The sequence below is a fragment of the Antechinus flavipes genome, chromosome 5 (genome assembly GCF_016432865.1).
Source record: "Antechinus flavipes isolate AdamAnt ecotype Samford, QLD, Australia chromosome 5, AdamAnt_v2, whole genome shotgun sequence".
Taxonomy (NCBI): domain Eukaryota; kingdom Metazoa; phylum Chordata; class Mammalia; order Dasyuromorphia; family Dasyuridae; genus Antechinus; species Antechinus flavipes.
The window spans coordinates 191,600,059-191,615,089 of NC_067402.1; the positions used below are offsets into that span (position 1 = coordinate 191,600,059).

General features: G+C 34.1%; 1 protein-coding gene across 1 annotated transcript in view; it reads left to right on the forward strand.

The window, feature by feature from the left end:
- The window catches only part of LRP6 (LDL receptor related protein 6), a 137,451-nt gene that overhangs the window by 18,505 nt on the left and 103,915 nt on the right, over positions 1-15,031 (forward strand). Inside the window, exon 2 of the mRNA XM_052000098.1 lies at positions 1,024-1,417. Within this exon, the coding sequence (XP_051856058.1) occupies positions 1,024-1,417 (394 nt within the window). The remainder of the gene's footprint in view (positions 1-1,023; positions 1,418-15,031) is intronic.

Here is a 15,031-nt window from a genome sequence, read left to right on the forward strand (position 1 = left end):
TAAGTGTCTGAGAATCCACATGCACAGATAATTACTACTAGGCTTCAAACATAAAGGCTGTTGTTGAAAAATAAGGTTGTATGACACTGTAGCCAGCTGAAGAATTAGTGTATTTTTTATTAAAATATACATGTATTTGAATTTGTGAGCATCCTTCATCTTTAGTGGAGTCAAGATAATAAACTAGTTTCTACTTTAGTGGTTGGTTACAATATTTAATGCTGGTTTGGGCTAATATAAGACTTTTATTTTAATCTTGAAGGAGTTGGGTCTCCCTTTCGAAGATAAAGGTTTGTGGTTTGGCTTTGTTTCTTATTATTTAAATCTTTTCAGTAATAAGGAAGAGAGTTTAAGATTATTACAGCATAGTTTTGGTCTTATCTATGGTGTTGCTTCCCCTTAATTATAGACTCTACTCTAACCTTTAGGTCCTTCCTAACCACACTTTAAAATGGATAAATGTCAGTGGCCTGGTAAGTAAGTGTTTTTAAAAAACAACAGCCCAAAGAATTATTTAATGTATGTGACTAAGAGCATTTAGCAACTTAATATTTCCCTGAAATATTTTTATTTGTTTTTATTTTGTTTACTTTTAGTAGACCCTATTTAAGGACTAATAATAATATACAATGAAGTAGATAGAAATAGAAAAAAAAAGTTACCTTGTAGAAGAAATTTAACAGCATAAGAGAATCCAGATGTATTCTCCCTCACTTTCTGTCTTTCCTCCTTTTCCAGTAATCCCCTCACATACATTAGAACTGCCCCCAAATCAGTGGAATTCCTTGATAGTGCGTTTTCTATGACTGGAAGTTTTGTATAAATAACCATTTTTTAGTTGTTTAGTTGTAGCAGATAGGAATTGTTACAGACATGATTCTCTACAATAAACTTTTATATTGGCATTTCAATTTTTATCAGTAGGTTTTTATTAATATTAACTTGTTATGGTGAATAAAACATAAAATTGTTTGAACTCTACATTAATATCTTTTTTATTTGTATATATTTTTTCTTTTATAGGGGCTCCCTTGTTGCTTTATGCAAATAGACGGGATTTACGACTGGTGGATGCTACCAATGGTAAAGAGAATGCTACAATTGTGGTTGGAGGTTTGGAGGATGCAGCTGCAGTGGACTTTGTTTTTGACCATGGCTTGATATACTGGAGTGATGTAAGTGAAGAAGCCATTAAACGAACAGAATTTAACAAAACCGAGAGTGTACAAAATGTGGTTGTTTCCGGATTATTATCCCCTGATGGGCTGGCCTGTGATTGGTTGGGAGAAAAATTATACTGGACAGATTCTGAAACTAATCGGATTGAAGTTTCCAATTTAGATGGAACTTTAAGAAAAGTTTTATTTTGGCAAGAGTTGGATCAGCCAAGAGCTATTGCATTAGATCCTGCAAATGGGTAAGTTATTCATTTTATTTACAAACTCATTTTATCTCTTAAAAAAGATTAATTTTAATAATTTAGGATTATTAATTCTAATAACTTAATAGTCGGAGTGTTATCTTAGTGTTGCATAATGGACTTTATGATTAGGATTGTTTGGGTTTGCTAGTTCTTTGTATATGTATATGTTACATAAAGTACTTTATGTACCTTGATATGCTACATGGTGTTGTTCAGTTGTGTTCAACTCTTTGTGACCCCACTTGGGATTTTCTTGGCGATACTGGTAGAGGATTGCCATTTCCTTCTCCTAATCATTTTACAGATGAAACTAAGGCAAACAGAGTTAAGTGACTTGCTCAGGGTTACACAGTTAGTAAGTGCTTGAGTAAGTGCTACATTTGAACTCAGGTCTTCCTGACCCCAGGTCTAGCGTTTTATTCACTGTGCCACTTACCTGATTTGATGTGTTACATAAGTATAATCTTTTATAATTGTTTTATTTTTCTACCTTTTTATTTTTTGAGAAAGAAGTTGATGGAGAAGAGGAAAGAATTAATAATAGGGAATAATATTTGATTATTGGAGGGCAGAGAATATTAAAATACTCTTTGTCTATGAATGCTTCTATTACAGAACACAGTCAATCTTTGTAGGACTTGTATTTCTCTATATAAGAAGCCATTAATGGCTCTTTGATTATGATAGGGTTAATACAATAAACCAAAGGAACAAAAGCCATAATTTTTTTTTTCAGTTAGTTGCTAATAAACTTAGAAATAAATTGCCATTTTGAAGTTTATATCCTGTGCATCTAGGATATAGGATACCATTAATAATTTATTTGTTGAATTTTTTTTTTCCCTTTTGAGGTCTAGTTGTCACAAATGAAGGAATTTTATGTAGCCTTGGCTATAATGCATCATGAAATTTGAAAGATATTTTCTTATGTAGGAGTCTATCTTAAGGTACCTCAGCCAGGCCCTCAAATTACCTCCTGGTAAAGTTTTTTAAATTGAGCTATATAGTTGCCAGTCATGCTAAATCTTCTGAGGATAGAAAAAGAGAAACAAGATTGGCTATTCCTGGATTTAAATCTAGAGGTGATTATATGAATTCTGATTGTTTATTTTACTTATTGGTTTTAATGTACTAGAGAATTTTATGGTAGTCAAGGTTTGCAAATATATAGACAGGAAAAAACCAAACTTAAGATTTGTGAAGTTGGCTAAATTTCTTCATTTATATTATTAAGTTGGAACAGTAGACCATCTTCAGAGTCACTTTTAGATAAATTGAATATCTATTAGCATATTTAAATAATAATGAGGGGGGAAATAGGGTAAATCATAATGTATGCATTTTTTTTTCTGTTGCATTGGGAATTTTTTTGGGGGAAAATGTTTTAAGAGACCAAGAACAATTGATGAACAGTGCTGTTTGTTTGTTTGATAATATTGAAGTTGGAAGAAGTTTTGTTGTGAAGTTTGGAACTACTGAAAGACTATGAAAAAGTATTTTCAGCCAATTAGTGAATTAATAATTACTTATAAAACATCTATTTTGTGCAAGGGACTATGCTAGAACATGTCAGTTACAAAGTTAAACTAGAAACAATAAAGGAACTTAGTCTATCCATGAAGAAAATTTGAATATATACAAGTATATACAAAGTAAATGCAAAGTTCAAAGAAGTCTCAATTAATATGGATAATGAATCCTTTTAAGTGACTATTTGAATTTGTATTATTTGAGATTATAAATTATTTAAGGTTTGATAATTATATCCTGCCCAATGGAAAATCTGCAGTAATATGATACAGCCACTTCAGGGAGTTCATTATTTTCACTGATTGGAACCTAGCTATAAATATAGTATTATTTTGAGAGAGATAATGGAGACTATTAGTATGAAAGGAGCTGGTGCTTCGGTAGTGTTGTGTGATGAATATAATATTGTCATTAATTTGATTGGACCATAGATTGCATGCAGGGGAGTAATATAGTTGATAAGAGAGAATGGGGACTAGTTGTAAAGAGCTTTACATGTCAAATAGAGGAGGAGTTTATTCATCCCTAGTTTCTCTTCTAATGTCCAATCTTGCATTGCCAACTGCCTTTGGACATCTTGAATTGGGCATAGACATCTCAAATTCATTATGTCTAAAACAAGACCACATTGTCTTTTAAACCAAACCTTCCCTTAAATTTTAGCTTCTTACTATTAAGGATACAATTCTTTCAACCACCCAAGCTTTCCTTCCCCACTCAATACATTGCCAAATCCTGTTGTTTTCACCTTGCCAACATCTCTTATATACACTCCTTTCTCTACTGAGCCACTCTGGTTGCTGGACCTCATCATCTCACATTTGGACTACCGAAGCATCCTTCTGGTTAGTCTTCCTTCCTCAAGTTTTTCCTCACTCCTTCCCATCCTCCACTCAGTTGCCAAAGGGATTTTTCCTAATTGTAGGTTTAACCATCTCACCCTCTTCTCCTAAATAAATTGTGTTTACTGATAGAAGTTTACCATTTTCTTGCTTTCCTCCTACTCATTTTACAGATGAAGAAACTAAGGTAAATGGTTAAGTGACTGCCCAAGATTACACAGCTAGCAAGTGCTTGAGTACTTACAAGATCAACCTGGAATCCTTTCTACCTTTGAAGTCTTCTTACAATTTATTCCCTTCCATACACTTTTAATTCTGAACTCTAGACTTTTTTTTTTTTTTTTCTTATTGTCTTATGATAGTCCTCATCCTGAAATGGCTCTGCCTTTTGGCTTCCTTTAAGACTGGTATCAAATTCTACCTTTGGTAGTACCCCTTTCTCCTCAGGCTAGAGTGTGTCATTAATTTGGGACAAGGGGCTAGGTCTCTGTCTTTTACTTTTAAGGCCCCTCCTCTCTCTGCTGTGATACAACTTCTGTGGTAAGAGTTTGTTTAGTTTATAATACCTCCCTCAACTTATTCTTCCTCCTAACCTTACTTCCTTGTTTTCTTCTTTTTCTCTGGTAAGTGAAATTTATTTCTGTACCCAACTCTGTTGTTTTACTCAATTCTGTTTTTATGTATTCTACCTCCTATCTTGCCTCTGACCATTTCATTATAAAAGTGAACTTTAAATGTTTCTCCCACTACTACTTCCCTGTTTGTGGACTCCAGTTATATGAGATCATTCTTTACCTTCTCCCAAAAAAATAATTCCCCACACTCCCCTTTCTTTTAAGATGAATCGCCCTTTTTCTGCCTCTGAAATTATTTACTAGGGCGACTAAGGCTACCACAGGCCATGATAAGCTGAAATCTAGGTACAGTAACCTCCCACTGCTTGAGTTCTGTAAGTTACTAATTTTATATGTCCCAGAATGATGTTATAAATATCAAAATGACTCTTGGAAGAAAAAAGGTTCCTTGCCCTTGCTCTAAGATAATAAAAACATAGCAGAAACTCTCTTAAGTCCCCTGCCTTTATTTAATTCCACCTATGACCCTTGACATTAGTATTCTAAGGGTTTGTATCATTCTCTCGTTAAGATTCTTCTGATTGCTTGCCTCTATTTATATTTCTATGTTTCTCTTGACTCCTGTATTTAAATTAGGAAAGTTTGGAAGTGCTTCATTTCATTAAATATCCATTTCCCACTCCCCCACTCCTCCCTTCTCCTAAGATTATTCCTAGGTAAGTTATTCTTGGTTGTAAGCCTTTATCTTTTTGCATGTGCAATCCTTCTAACATTTTCATATTCATCAACCTTGCATGATTTCTTGAAATATGATAGCTTTTTTTATCATGACTTTCAAGCAATCTAATGATTCTTATGCTCCTCTCCTTCCTGTTTTCAAGATCATGTTTGATATGAAATACCTCATATCTTTTTCTTGTTTTTCAGTCTTTTGTTTTCCTATTGCTTGTTTCATAAAGATATTAACTAGAGCTTGGTCCATTTTAATTTTCAAAAAGTCTTTTGCTAGGTTAAGATTCTGTACTTTCCGCTAAGTTCTTATTTCTCCTTCTTAGGCTTTCTTCCCTAGCTCTCCTTTCTTTTCCAATTCTTTAATTCTGTTTCATTTAGAATTCAATTCCAATCCTTTAATACTTTTATTAATAAAATAATTAAAAAACCCAAACTCTTGCTTGATTTCTTCCAGAAATTCTTGGTTATAACTTCTGATTGTTATCTATTTTTTTGAAGTTTTCCTTGTTAATGTTTTGGAGTTCTTTTCTTATCAGTTTGTATCTTGAGCATCATTTGAACAATAATACATCTTTTATTGTAAGAGATTCCTCCTCCTCCCCCACTCTCCATTTAACCTTGCTTTTCAACTTAGTAGTTTGTATTAAGGATAGGATCTGCACTTCTGGAGGGAATGTCTGGTCTTTGTTTGGTTCTGTTTTGTTTTGTTTTCCTTAGGTCCTGCTGCTTTTTTCTGGGTATTGAGTGCATTATGACTCAAAGATTTCATGACTGGGTATTGATAACTTTTAGTGTGCCCAAAATAGTCTGATCCAGAAAGAAGTCTGATTGCTTCCCTCTTGGTCTGAATATTGCAAGTACCTGATCCCAGTTAAGGGATTTAAGAGAAAATCCCATGCCTTTGCCTCTGTTTTAACTCTAATATAATGCTACTAGCTCCAGCTACCTGAAGAAAGTTCTTCAGGTTCAGAGTGACAGAATCATAGGTTTTCCTTTGTTAATTAGCTGCAGACTAGGCTGTGCTTTGAATATAAGAACCTGCTTCAGGGTCAGAGCCACTTGGCTACTACTTATTCTGTTGGGATTGTCTTGGAGTTAGCTTTGAGCTCTGCTGTTGCCTTAATGAACTCCAACTGAATATCAGAGATCACAGTCTTTAGACCTTTTGGAGGGCTCTGGCACATCTTGATCTGGTCCCTATATTCTCAGTTTCCTAGTGTGGACCTTGAATATTAGAGATCTTGCTGATTTTTAAGTCCTGGATGACCCTCCTGTGGGCTGCATTTGTACTCTGTCATCACTGGTTGGGTTCATGGGCATTACTTACTGGGAGCTAACTTTATTAGCTGTGGCTCAGAGAGGATATCAGTGATTGCACTGGTGTTGGCTCTTATGGATACACAGATTACTTTGCTACTTTCCCTTCTCTTCTTCCCTCCTTTGCCCCCCCCCCCCCACTCTTTTCTTTTATAGTCCTAAACTAAATGAAGGAGTTTTCTGATGTTTTTCTTTAGTTTTAGTGATCACTGTTTCATCTGGTATCCATCTTCTTTCTTGGGGAATTTCTTAATCTTTCATGTTTCTTTCCTTATTGGAAGTTCAGAAACTTCTCTTCCCACAACATTTTTTCTCTCAATATCAAACTCCAGTCTTAATAGAATTGGGGTCAACCCTCAGCATACTAATTATGTGATTTAATAACAGCAAATAATACAAATGTATATTATATGTGTATATGTTTATGGATGTGTATATATATATGAATGTACATGTATGTTAACAGTGAACAAGCAGTTGTATTGAAAAAAGTAATGAACAATTTGGAGGAACAAAAGGTTCTCAAAAGGAAAATGAAAAGTAGGAACGAAGAGGGAACAACATTATTTCAATTCATATTATTAAACTTCAGTCTCAAAAGTTCTCACAAAAGCTTCAAATACTTTTATCATAATTTCATGAGAGGGAATTGAATTCTAAAGGACAATGAATTGTCATGACTGAGAAAGTATGAAAGGACTGAGAAATAAAAATTTTTTTCCTAAGGAGATATGCACAGTTAATCACCATTGAAGAACTAGTTTGTAAGAGACTATCAGCATTAGCTATTGCCTTTGTGAGAATCTGGAGAAATATTTAAGAGATTTTGCTCTGGTTTTGTGAAAAAACAGGAGCCTGAGAAATGAGTTTAATTAGTACAACTGTTGGTAGGCTATGCTTTCCATGTTTTGTAAAAGTAAGCAAACAATTACTTCCACATATAAACACACACACCTCTATTCAATACAACCATCATTTTGTCAAAAAATTGCTTAATTTTGAGTCTTCAAAAATCTGTACCATGGACTTAGATGATGGCTAGTTATGTCTTATTATGATTCAATGGGAACATATAGTATATAGATTTTGATATTGGTGAAATTCTCATTTAAAACAAAGACAGGTCAGTATACTGAAAGACAGTTTACAATATTGCCAGTATAACACCGCATTATACAAAAGGCAATATATTTGGGATTTTAGTCTTTATCACTGAATGTTAGTATAGTAAGTCACTTCATACTTTTAGCCTCTGATTTTTTTCATCTGTAGAATCAGTGGATTGAATTAAGTTACTTTAGGTTCTTTTCAGTTTTTAAAATAAATTTCTATTTTTGACAAAAATGTTCTTCCACACATTTTAACAATCACTGTTATTTAATATCCTTTTCATTCTTTTTTTTAATCAACCCTGGCAGAAGTAAATGAAGCTTTATTTTGTAAATTAAAAATCTCTGCTACTCCTCACCAAATTTTTTTTTAAAGCCTTTTTATTTTCAAAACATATGCATGGATAATTTTGACAACATTGACCCTTGCATAGCCTTGTGTTTCAGATTTTCTCCTTCTTCCTTCTCCCCCTCCCTTAAATGGCAAGCAATCCAATATATATTAAACGTGTTAAAATATGTTAAATCCAATATGTATAAACATATTTATACAATTCTCTTCCTGCACAAGAAAAATCATATCAAAATAAGAAAGTAAATGAGTAAGAAAACAAAATGGCAGTGAACAATAAAAAGAGTGAAAATGTTATGTTGTGATTCACATTCAGTTCCCACAGTCCTCTCTCTGGATGTAGATGGCTCTCTTTGTCACAAGATCATTGGAACTGGCATCAGTCATCTCATTGCTGGAAAGAGTCATGTCCATCAGGATTGATGATCATATAATATTGTTGTTGCTATGTACAATGATCTCCTGATTCTGCTCATTTCACTTAGCATCAGTTCATGTAAGTCTAGGCCTCTCTAAAATCATCCTGCTGTTCATTTCTTATAGAGCAATAATATTCTATAACATTCGTTTACCCTAACTTATTCAATCATTCTCCAACTGATGGATATCCACTCAGTTTCCAGTTTCTTGCCACTACAAAAAAAGTTCTTGCCACAAACATTTTTGCACATAAAGGTTCCTTTTCTTCCTTTAAGATCTCTTTGGGATATAGGCCCAATAGAAACACTGCTGGATTAAAGGATATGCAGAGTTTGATAACTCTTTGGGCATAGTTCCAAATTGCTCTCCGGAATGGATCCATTTATAACAAATACCATTATTACAAGTATTTCCAAATTACAAGATCATAGAATCATAGATTTAGAATGGAAGAGGACATAAACCCTAGTCTCTAACTGCCTTATTTTACTGATCAGAACATTGAGGCTGACAGAGGTTAAGGGATTTGCTGGAGATCAGGCATCTTTTTAATCATACAGGAAGATGAGAGCTCAGACCTTCCTAATTCCGTGCTATAACCCTCTATTCCCTGTTCCAACTAGCTCTGCCAGTTAATGGCTCACAAATTTTAAATAACTTTTAATATACATAGGTTGCTGGACAGCAAAAATAATTCAGCCATTTTTTTTTTTTTGAAATTTGTGTTATCCTGTGTTATAAATATTGTCACTTGAAGGATAGGGTTTAATTGTTTTTGTGTTCAATAGAATTTTAAGATAATTTTTAGTATTATATATAGGAAGAAAAATTTAACTTACTTATAGAATTTACCTTGTCCTTTATTCCACATGTCTTTCTTTCTTTCTTTTCTTTCCTTCTTTCTTTCTTGCTCTCCTTTCTTTCTTTTTCTCCCTCCCTTCTCTCTCACTCTCTCTGTCTCTCTCTCTCTCTCCCCTCCTCTTCTCCTCTTCTCCTCTTCCTCCTCCCTCCCTCCCTCTCTCCTTCCCTTCTTTCCTTCCCTCCCCTCCCCGCAAAGAATTAAGTGACTTGCCTAGGGTTACATAGCTACTAAATGTTGTGTCAGACTGGGTTTGAACTCAGGTCCTCCAGACCTCAGGACCAGTACTCTATCCATGTGCCATCTAACTGTCCTAATTATACTAATATTAAAGTTGGCATTCATATATACTTTTGCTAAGGTTATAGAGCTTATTTTGAAACTTTTCCTTGGCTGTCATTCTTATAGAATTATATTATTTAGAGCTAGAAAATACCTTCATGATCATCTAGTATGACCAGCCCCCTCATTATTTTACATTAGGAAATTAAGGACATGGAAATTTGCGTGACTTATCCAAAGTAGGGAACAGTTTGTTGCTAATTTGGAGGGTAAATTGAACCAACAGAGTTAACAACAGTGGAGCAGAAAAGGAGTGGGCAGCTTTCAGAGATATGGTATACAGTACTGCATTTGCTCATCTGGGTCAGAACACTTGCAGACATCAAGATTGGTTTCATAAAAATGATGGGAAAATTCAGAAGTTGCCAAATGAAAAATGACAACTCCACAGGGTTTATATTAGCAGGATAGTTTATCCATCTCTAAAAAAGTAACATTCAATTCCATCAAAAGTAAAGTACATTTGAGACTTTGAGAGATGCAAGATTCCTGACTCCATAAGAAGAAGATGAAACTCAGTTTTATGCTGATAGTAACAATCCAAAGCACTTATATGATGAACTGAAGGTTATTTATGGACAAAGACTTATGGTGCATCTCAACTACTAAGTCCTGATGAAGCCACATTGCTCAGTGATAAGGACATGATTATAGAGTGATGAATTCAACAGTTTCATACAATGACTATCATCAATCAATGCATTGACTGTTTATTTTATGTTGAAATTAATCACTCTGTAGCTGAAATCCCAACTGAAAAAAGAAGTTTTGAATGCCATTAGACTGTTTTCGTGTAGCAAAGCACCTGGTACTGGTTCTATTCCAGCTGGGATTTGCGAGTTGTGGGGTCCATACAAAAGCTGATTGAAATTTTCCAAATTATAAGGCAAGAGGAAATTATACCCCAGGAATTCAAAGATGCCTCTATTGTCCAGCTTTATAAAGATAAAGGAAATAGATTGTCCTGTGACAATTACAGGGGATGCTCTCAGTCACTGCTGGCAAGATACATGCTAGCAACTTTCTTAATAGGCTGATCTTACACCTGAAAGATCATCATCTACTTGAGAGCCAGTGTAGCTTCAGAAGGGGCCAAGGAACAGTCAATGTGTTGTTTGCTACCCAACAACTCCAGGAGAAATGCCAGGAGCAGAACAGAGGTCTGTATACAACATTTTTAGATCTGACCAACGCTTTTGATACTGTCACTCATGAGGGCTTGTGGAAAATTAAGTCAAAATTTGATTGCCCTGAAAAGTTCTTCAATTTAGTAAGTCAATTTCATGATGGCATGCTTGCTTGGGTTTTGGAAAGTGAATAATGCTTTTGAGATTTCCCAGTCACCGTGGAGTGAAAAAAGTCTATGTGCTTGTTTCCATGCTTCATGCTTAATGATTTCAGCAATGTTGTCAAATGTTTTCAGTGAGGATAAACATGGCATCAAAATCAGCTAGCACACTGATAGTAAATTCTTCAACTTGAAAAGGCTACAGATCAAATTAAAATGGAATGTTGGTGCATGATTTTTTTTTTGTTTGTTTGTTTGCAAATGATTGAGTGTTCAGTGTAGCCTCTCAAGTTGAGATGCAACAAAATATAGATCAGTTCTCTGCTGCTTTTGCTAATTTTGGTATTATAACACCAAGAAAACATCATCAGTCAGCACACGTCCTCCATATGTGGAACTTCACTTACAGTAAATGAAGAAGTTTTGAATACTGTGGCTAAGTTGTCTTATCTTGGCAACATATTTTCCACATTGATAATGAGATAGACACACTCATTGCCAAAGCTAGCTCAGTGTTTGGGAGGCCTTGAAGGAAACTGTGGGAGAGGAGAGGGATTAGACTGATTACCAAACTGAAGGACTACAGAGCCATTGTGCTGACCTTATTGTCATATGCCTGTGAAACAGTATATCAGCACCATTCCAGGAAATTGAATTATTTCCATTTGAATTGTCTTAGGAAGATTCTGAAAATCACCTGGCAGGAATAGATACCACACACTGAAAACCTTTCTCAAATTAAACTGCCAGGCATTCAAACTCTATTGCAAAGAATGCAACTCCATTTGGCTTGCCATTATTCGAATGCCAAATGTGAGCTTGCCAAAAAAAAATTTTATGGAACACAGGACAAGCACTCATAAGGTAATCAGAAAAAGTAATAGATACAAGGACATTTTCAAGGTCCCTCTTAAGAACCTTAGAATTGATTATATGACACAGGTAACATTGGCATGGGACTGCCCAGCTTGGCGTGGAGGATGCAAAGCAAAGCAGAATTGAATTAGCCCAGAAGAAATGCAAGATGTGTGAAGTTAGACAAGCCATCCCAAATGTTCTTAGGGACTATTTGAGCTCAATCTGAGGCAGAACATTCTGAAGTCGGATTGATCTGATTGCCCACAGTTGGACACATTAAATTGACTTTAACATAGTGATGTCATTTTGGCCTTCTTTGAGAATGAAGGACAGCAGCCAACCAGAATAAAAAAATATTTTCTGGGATTCAAATTTAGATACTTTGCTTCCAAGACCTTTTTCCTTTCTGTTATACATATTGTTCCTTTCTAACTATTTGACTACTTCTCTGTCTCCAAAAGTTTTTTGCTTGTCTCTTTGTTTTTCTCCCTATATATTTTCCTCCTCATAATCTTATTTTGAAACATGATACTTTGGAGAAAAACATTAAATGTGATGCATAAAATTCGTTTTCTTCCCTTTGCTCCCTGGGTTCATAGTATTTAGAGCTGAAAGAGATTATAGAGATCATCTAAGTCTACTTCCTTTTTTTTAGAAATGGGGAAACTAAACAAAGAGGAGGAAGTGAAATCCAAGATCAAAAAGATAATGATGAGTCAATAGAAATAACTAGGTGCTCTAGTGGAAAAGATGCTGCATATAGAATTAGGAAGGAAGACCTGAATTCCAGTCTGATTTCAGAGGCTAGCTGTGTGACCCAGGGTAAATCACCCACTGCCTGTCCCACTTTTCTCCTTTTAAAAAATTGGGATAATAGTAGCACCTACTTCCCAGAATTGCTGTAATGATCAAATGAAGTAATGTTTTTAAAGTGCTTTGAAAATCTTAAGAGTGATATATAAATGCTAGCTTTTATTTGACTTCTAGTCTTAGAGATCTAAATTCATTCTTTCCAGTAACCGGCTCTATTATCCAAGCCCATAATCAGAGTAATCTAGGTATAGATAGATTGATATATATATATATATATATATATATAATATATATATATATATATATATATGTAATTTTATTTTTAAATTTTGTGGTACTTTTTATTTATTTTTTATGCATTTTTCTATAATATTTTATTTTCTCCATTACAAATCAAGAAAATTTTGTGTATTCGTTTTTTAAAAACAATAATAGCTTTATATTTTCAAAATACATGCAAAAATAGTTCCCCCCCCCCCGGAAGTTATAGGTGAGTATACATACTTTTCATTATTTTATATCATGACTATATATGTTAAACATTTCCTGCAGAAGGAGAGATGTCTCCTTCTGGACATAGGGAGTAATCAAAGCAGCAGTGGCTTTCTCTTCCAAAGGTGTAAATCTAGGATCACAACTGTTGCTGCATACTCCAGAGGGAACCTAAAACAATTTGGGCAATTTAGACAGTCTAAGACAATAAGAGTGCAATATACCTCTTCAATCAATTAACCTCAGAGCTACTGAAGTTTTAGGAAGAAAAAGGAAGATTCTTTTCTATGAAATCCCTGCTTCACAGTATTCTCACTACAAGTCATAGTGTAGATAGCATTCCTAACTTTGAGTCAGGAAGATCAGATTTCAAATCCAGAATTATCTATTTTCTGTTTGGTCCTTAGCAAATCACCTAATTTTCATCTGATTCCATTTAAAACAAACTTTAAAATGGAAATAATAATAGGTCTTATCTGAAAAAATTGTTAGGATGGTAAAATGAGATATTTATAAGCTACCTTCGCATACATTACTTGCTTAATACATTCCTCATCCCTTGTGTTTTCCTTTTACGTATTTTTAAGAAGTAGATTCCTATTAAAAATGGCAATTTTACCTTTATTATCATGCCTTTTTCAAACATAGTTTTCAACATTGACTTTTTAAAAAAAATTTTATTATAGCTTTTTTTTTTTTTTTTTTTTTTTTTTACAAGTTACATGCATGGGTGATTTTACAGCACTGACAATTGCCAAACCTTTTGTTCCGATTTTTTCCCCTCCTTCCTCCCATCTCCCTCTCCCCTCTTTCCCCCCCCCCCCATGGCTGGTTGACCAATACATGTTAAGTACAATATTCACTCTTGAAAAACCTTGTGTTCCAGATTTTTCTCTCTCCCTCCCTACTTGCCCCCTCTCCTTGACAGTAAATAATCCAATATAGGTTAAACATGTTTATGGGTTCAGTTTTTACAAGATTTTGAGTTACAAATTTTTATCGCTTCCTCCCTCCCCTTCCTTCTTACATAAATGATAGGCAGTTTTGTATAGTTTATACATGTAAAATATTTCCATATTTCATTAGAAATATGTTGTGAAAGTTGTGAAAGGAAAAAAAAACACAAGAAAGAATAAAGTAAGTTAAAAAAATGTGCTTCTATATATATTTAGAGTCTATCAGTTCTTTTTCTCTATATAGATAGTATTTTCCTTTGTGAGTCCTTTGTACTTGACTTGTGTCATTGTGTTGTTCAGAAGAGTAGAATCATTCATAAATACTGTGTACACTGTTTTCCTGGTTCTACTTATTTCACTTTGTATCAGTTTGTACGAGTCTTTCCAGGTTTTTCTGAAATTTGCCTAATTCATCATTTTTTATTATACAATAATATTCCATTTCATTCATATACCTCAGTTTTTTAGCCATTCTTGAATTGATGGACATCCCTCAGTTTCTAATATTTTGCCACTATAAAAAGGGCTACTATAAATATTTTTGCACACGTAGATCTTTTTCCTTTTATTATGATCTCTTTGGAATACAGACCTAATAGTAGTATTAATGGATCAAAGGGTATATACAGTTTGGTTTCCCTTTAGGGATAGTTCCAAATTGTTCTCCAGCATGGTTGGATTAGTTCACAATACTACCAACAGGGGATCATTGTTCCATTTTCACCAGAGAAATTCTCTTCGGCATTTATCATTTTCTTTTTCTCTCAACTTAGCTAGGCTGACAGGTGGAAGATGATATGTTAGAATTATTTTGATTTTCAAAGTGAAAATTTACAGTATGGCTTTATAATTTTGACTCAGTTATTTATATTTGAGAATTAAAGCCTTTATCAGAAACAATTGCTGTAAGATTGTTTCCCAGCTTTTTGATTTCCTTCTAATATTGGTTGTGTTGGTTTTGTTTGTACAAAATCTTTTAATTTAATAGAAATAAAATTATCTGTTTGCATTTCAGAATGCCCTTGAGTTTTCTTCGTTCCCTCCCTATAGATTTGAGAGATGGACTATTCCTTGCTCTTCTAATTTGCAAATTCATAGTTATGATTATTACTTGTGCATTTCC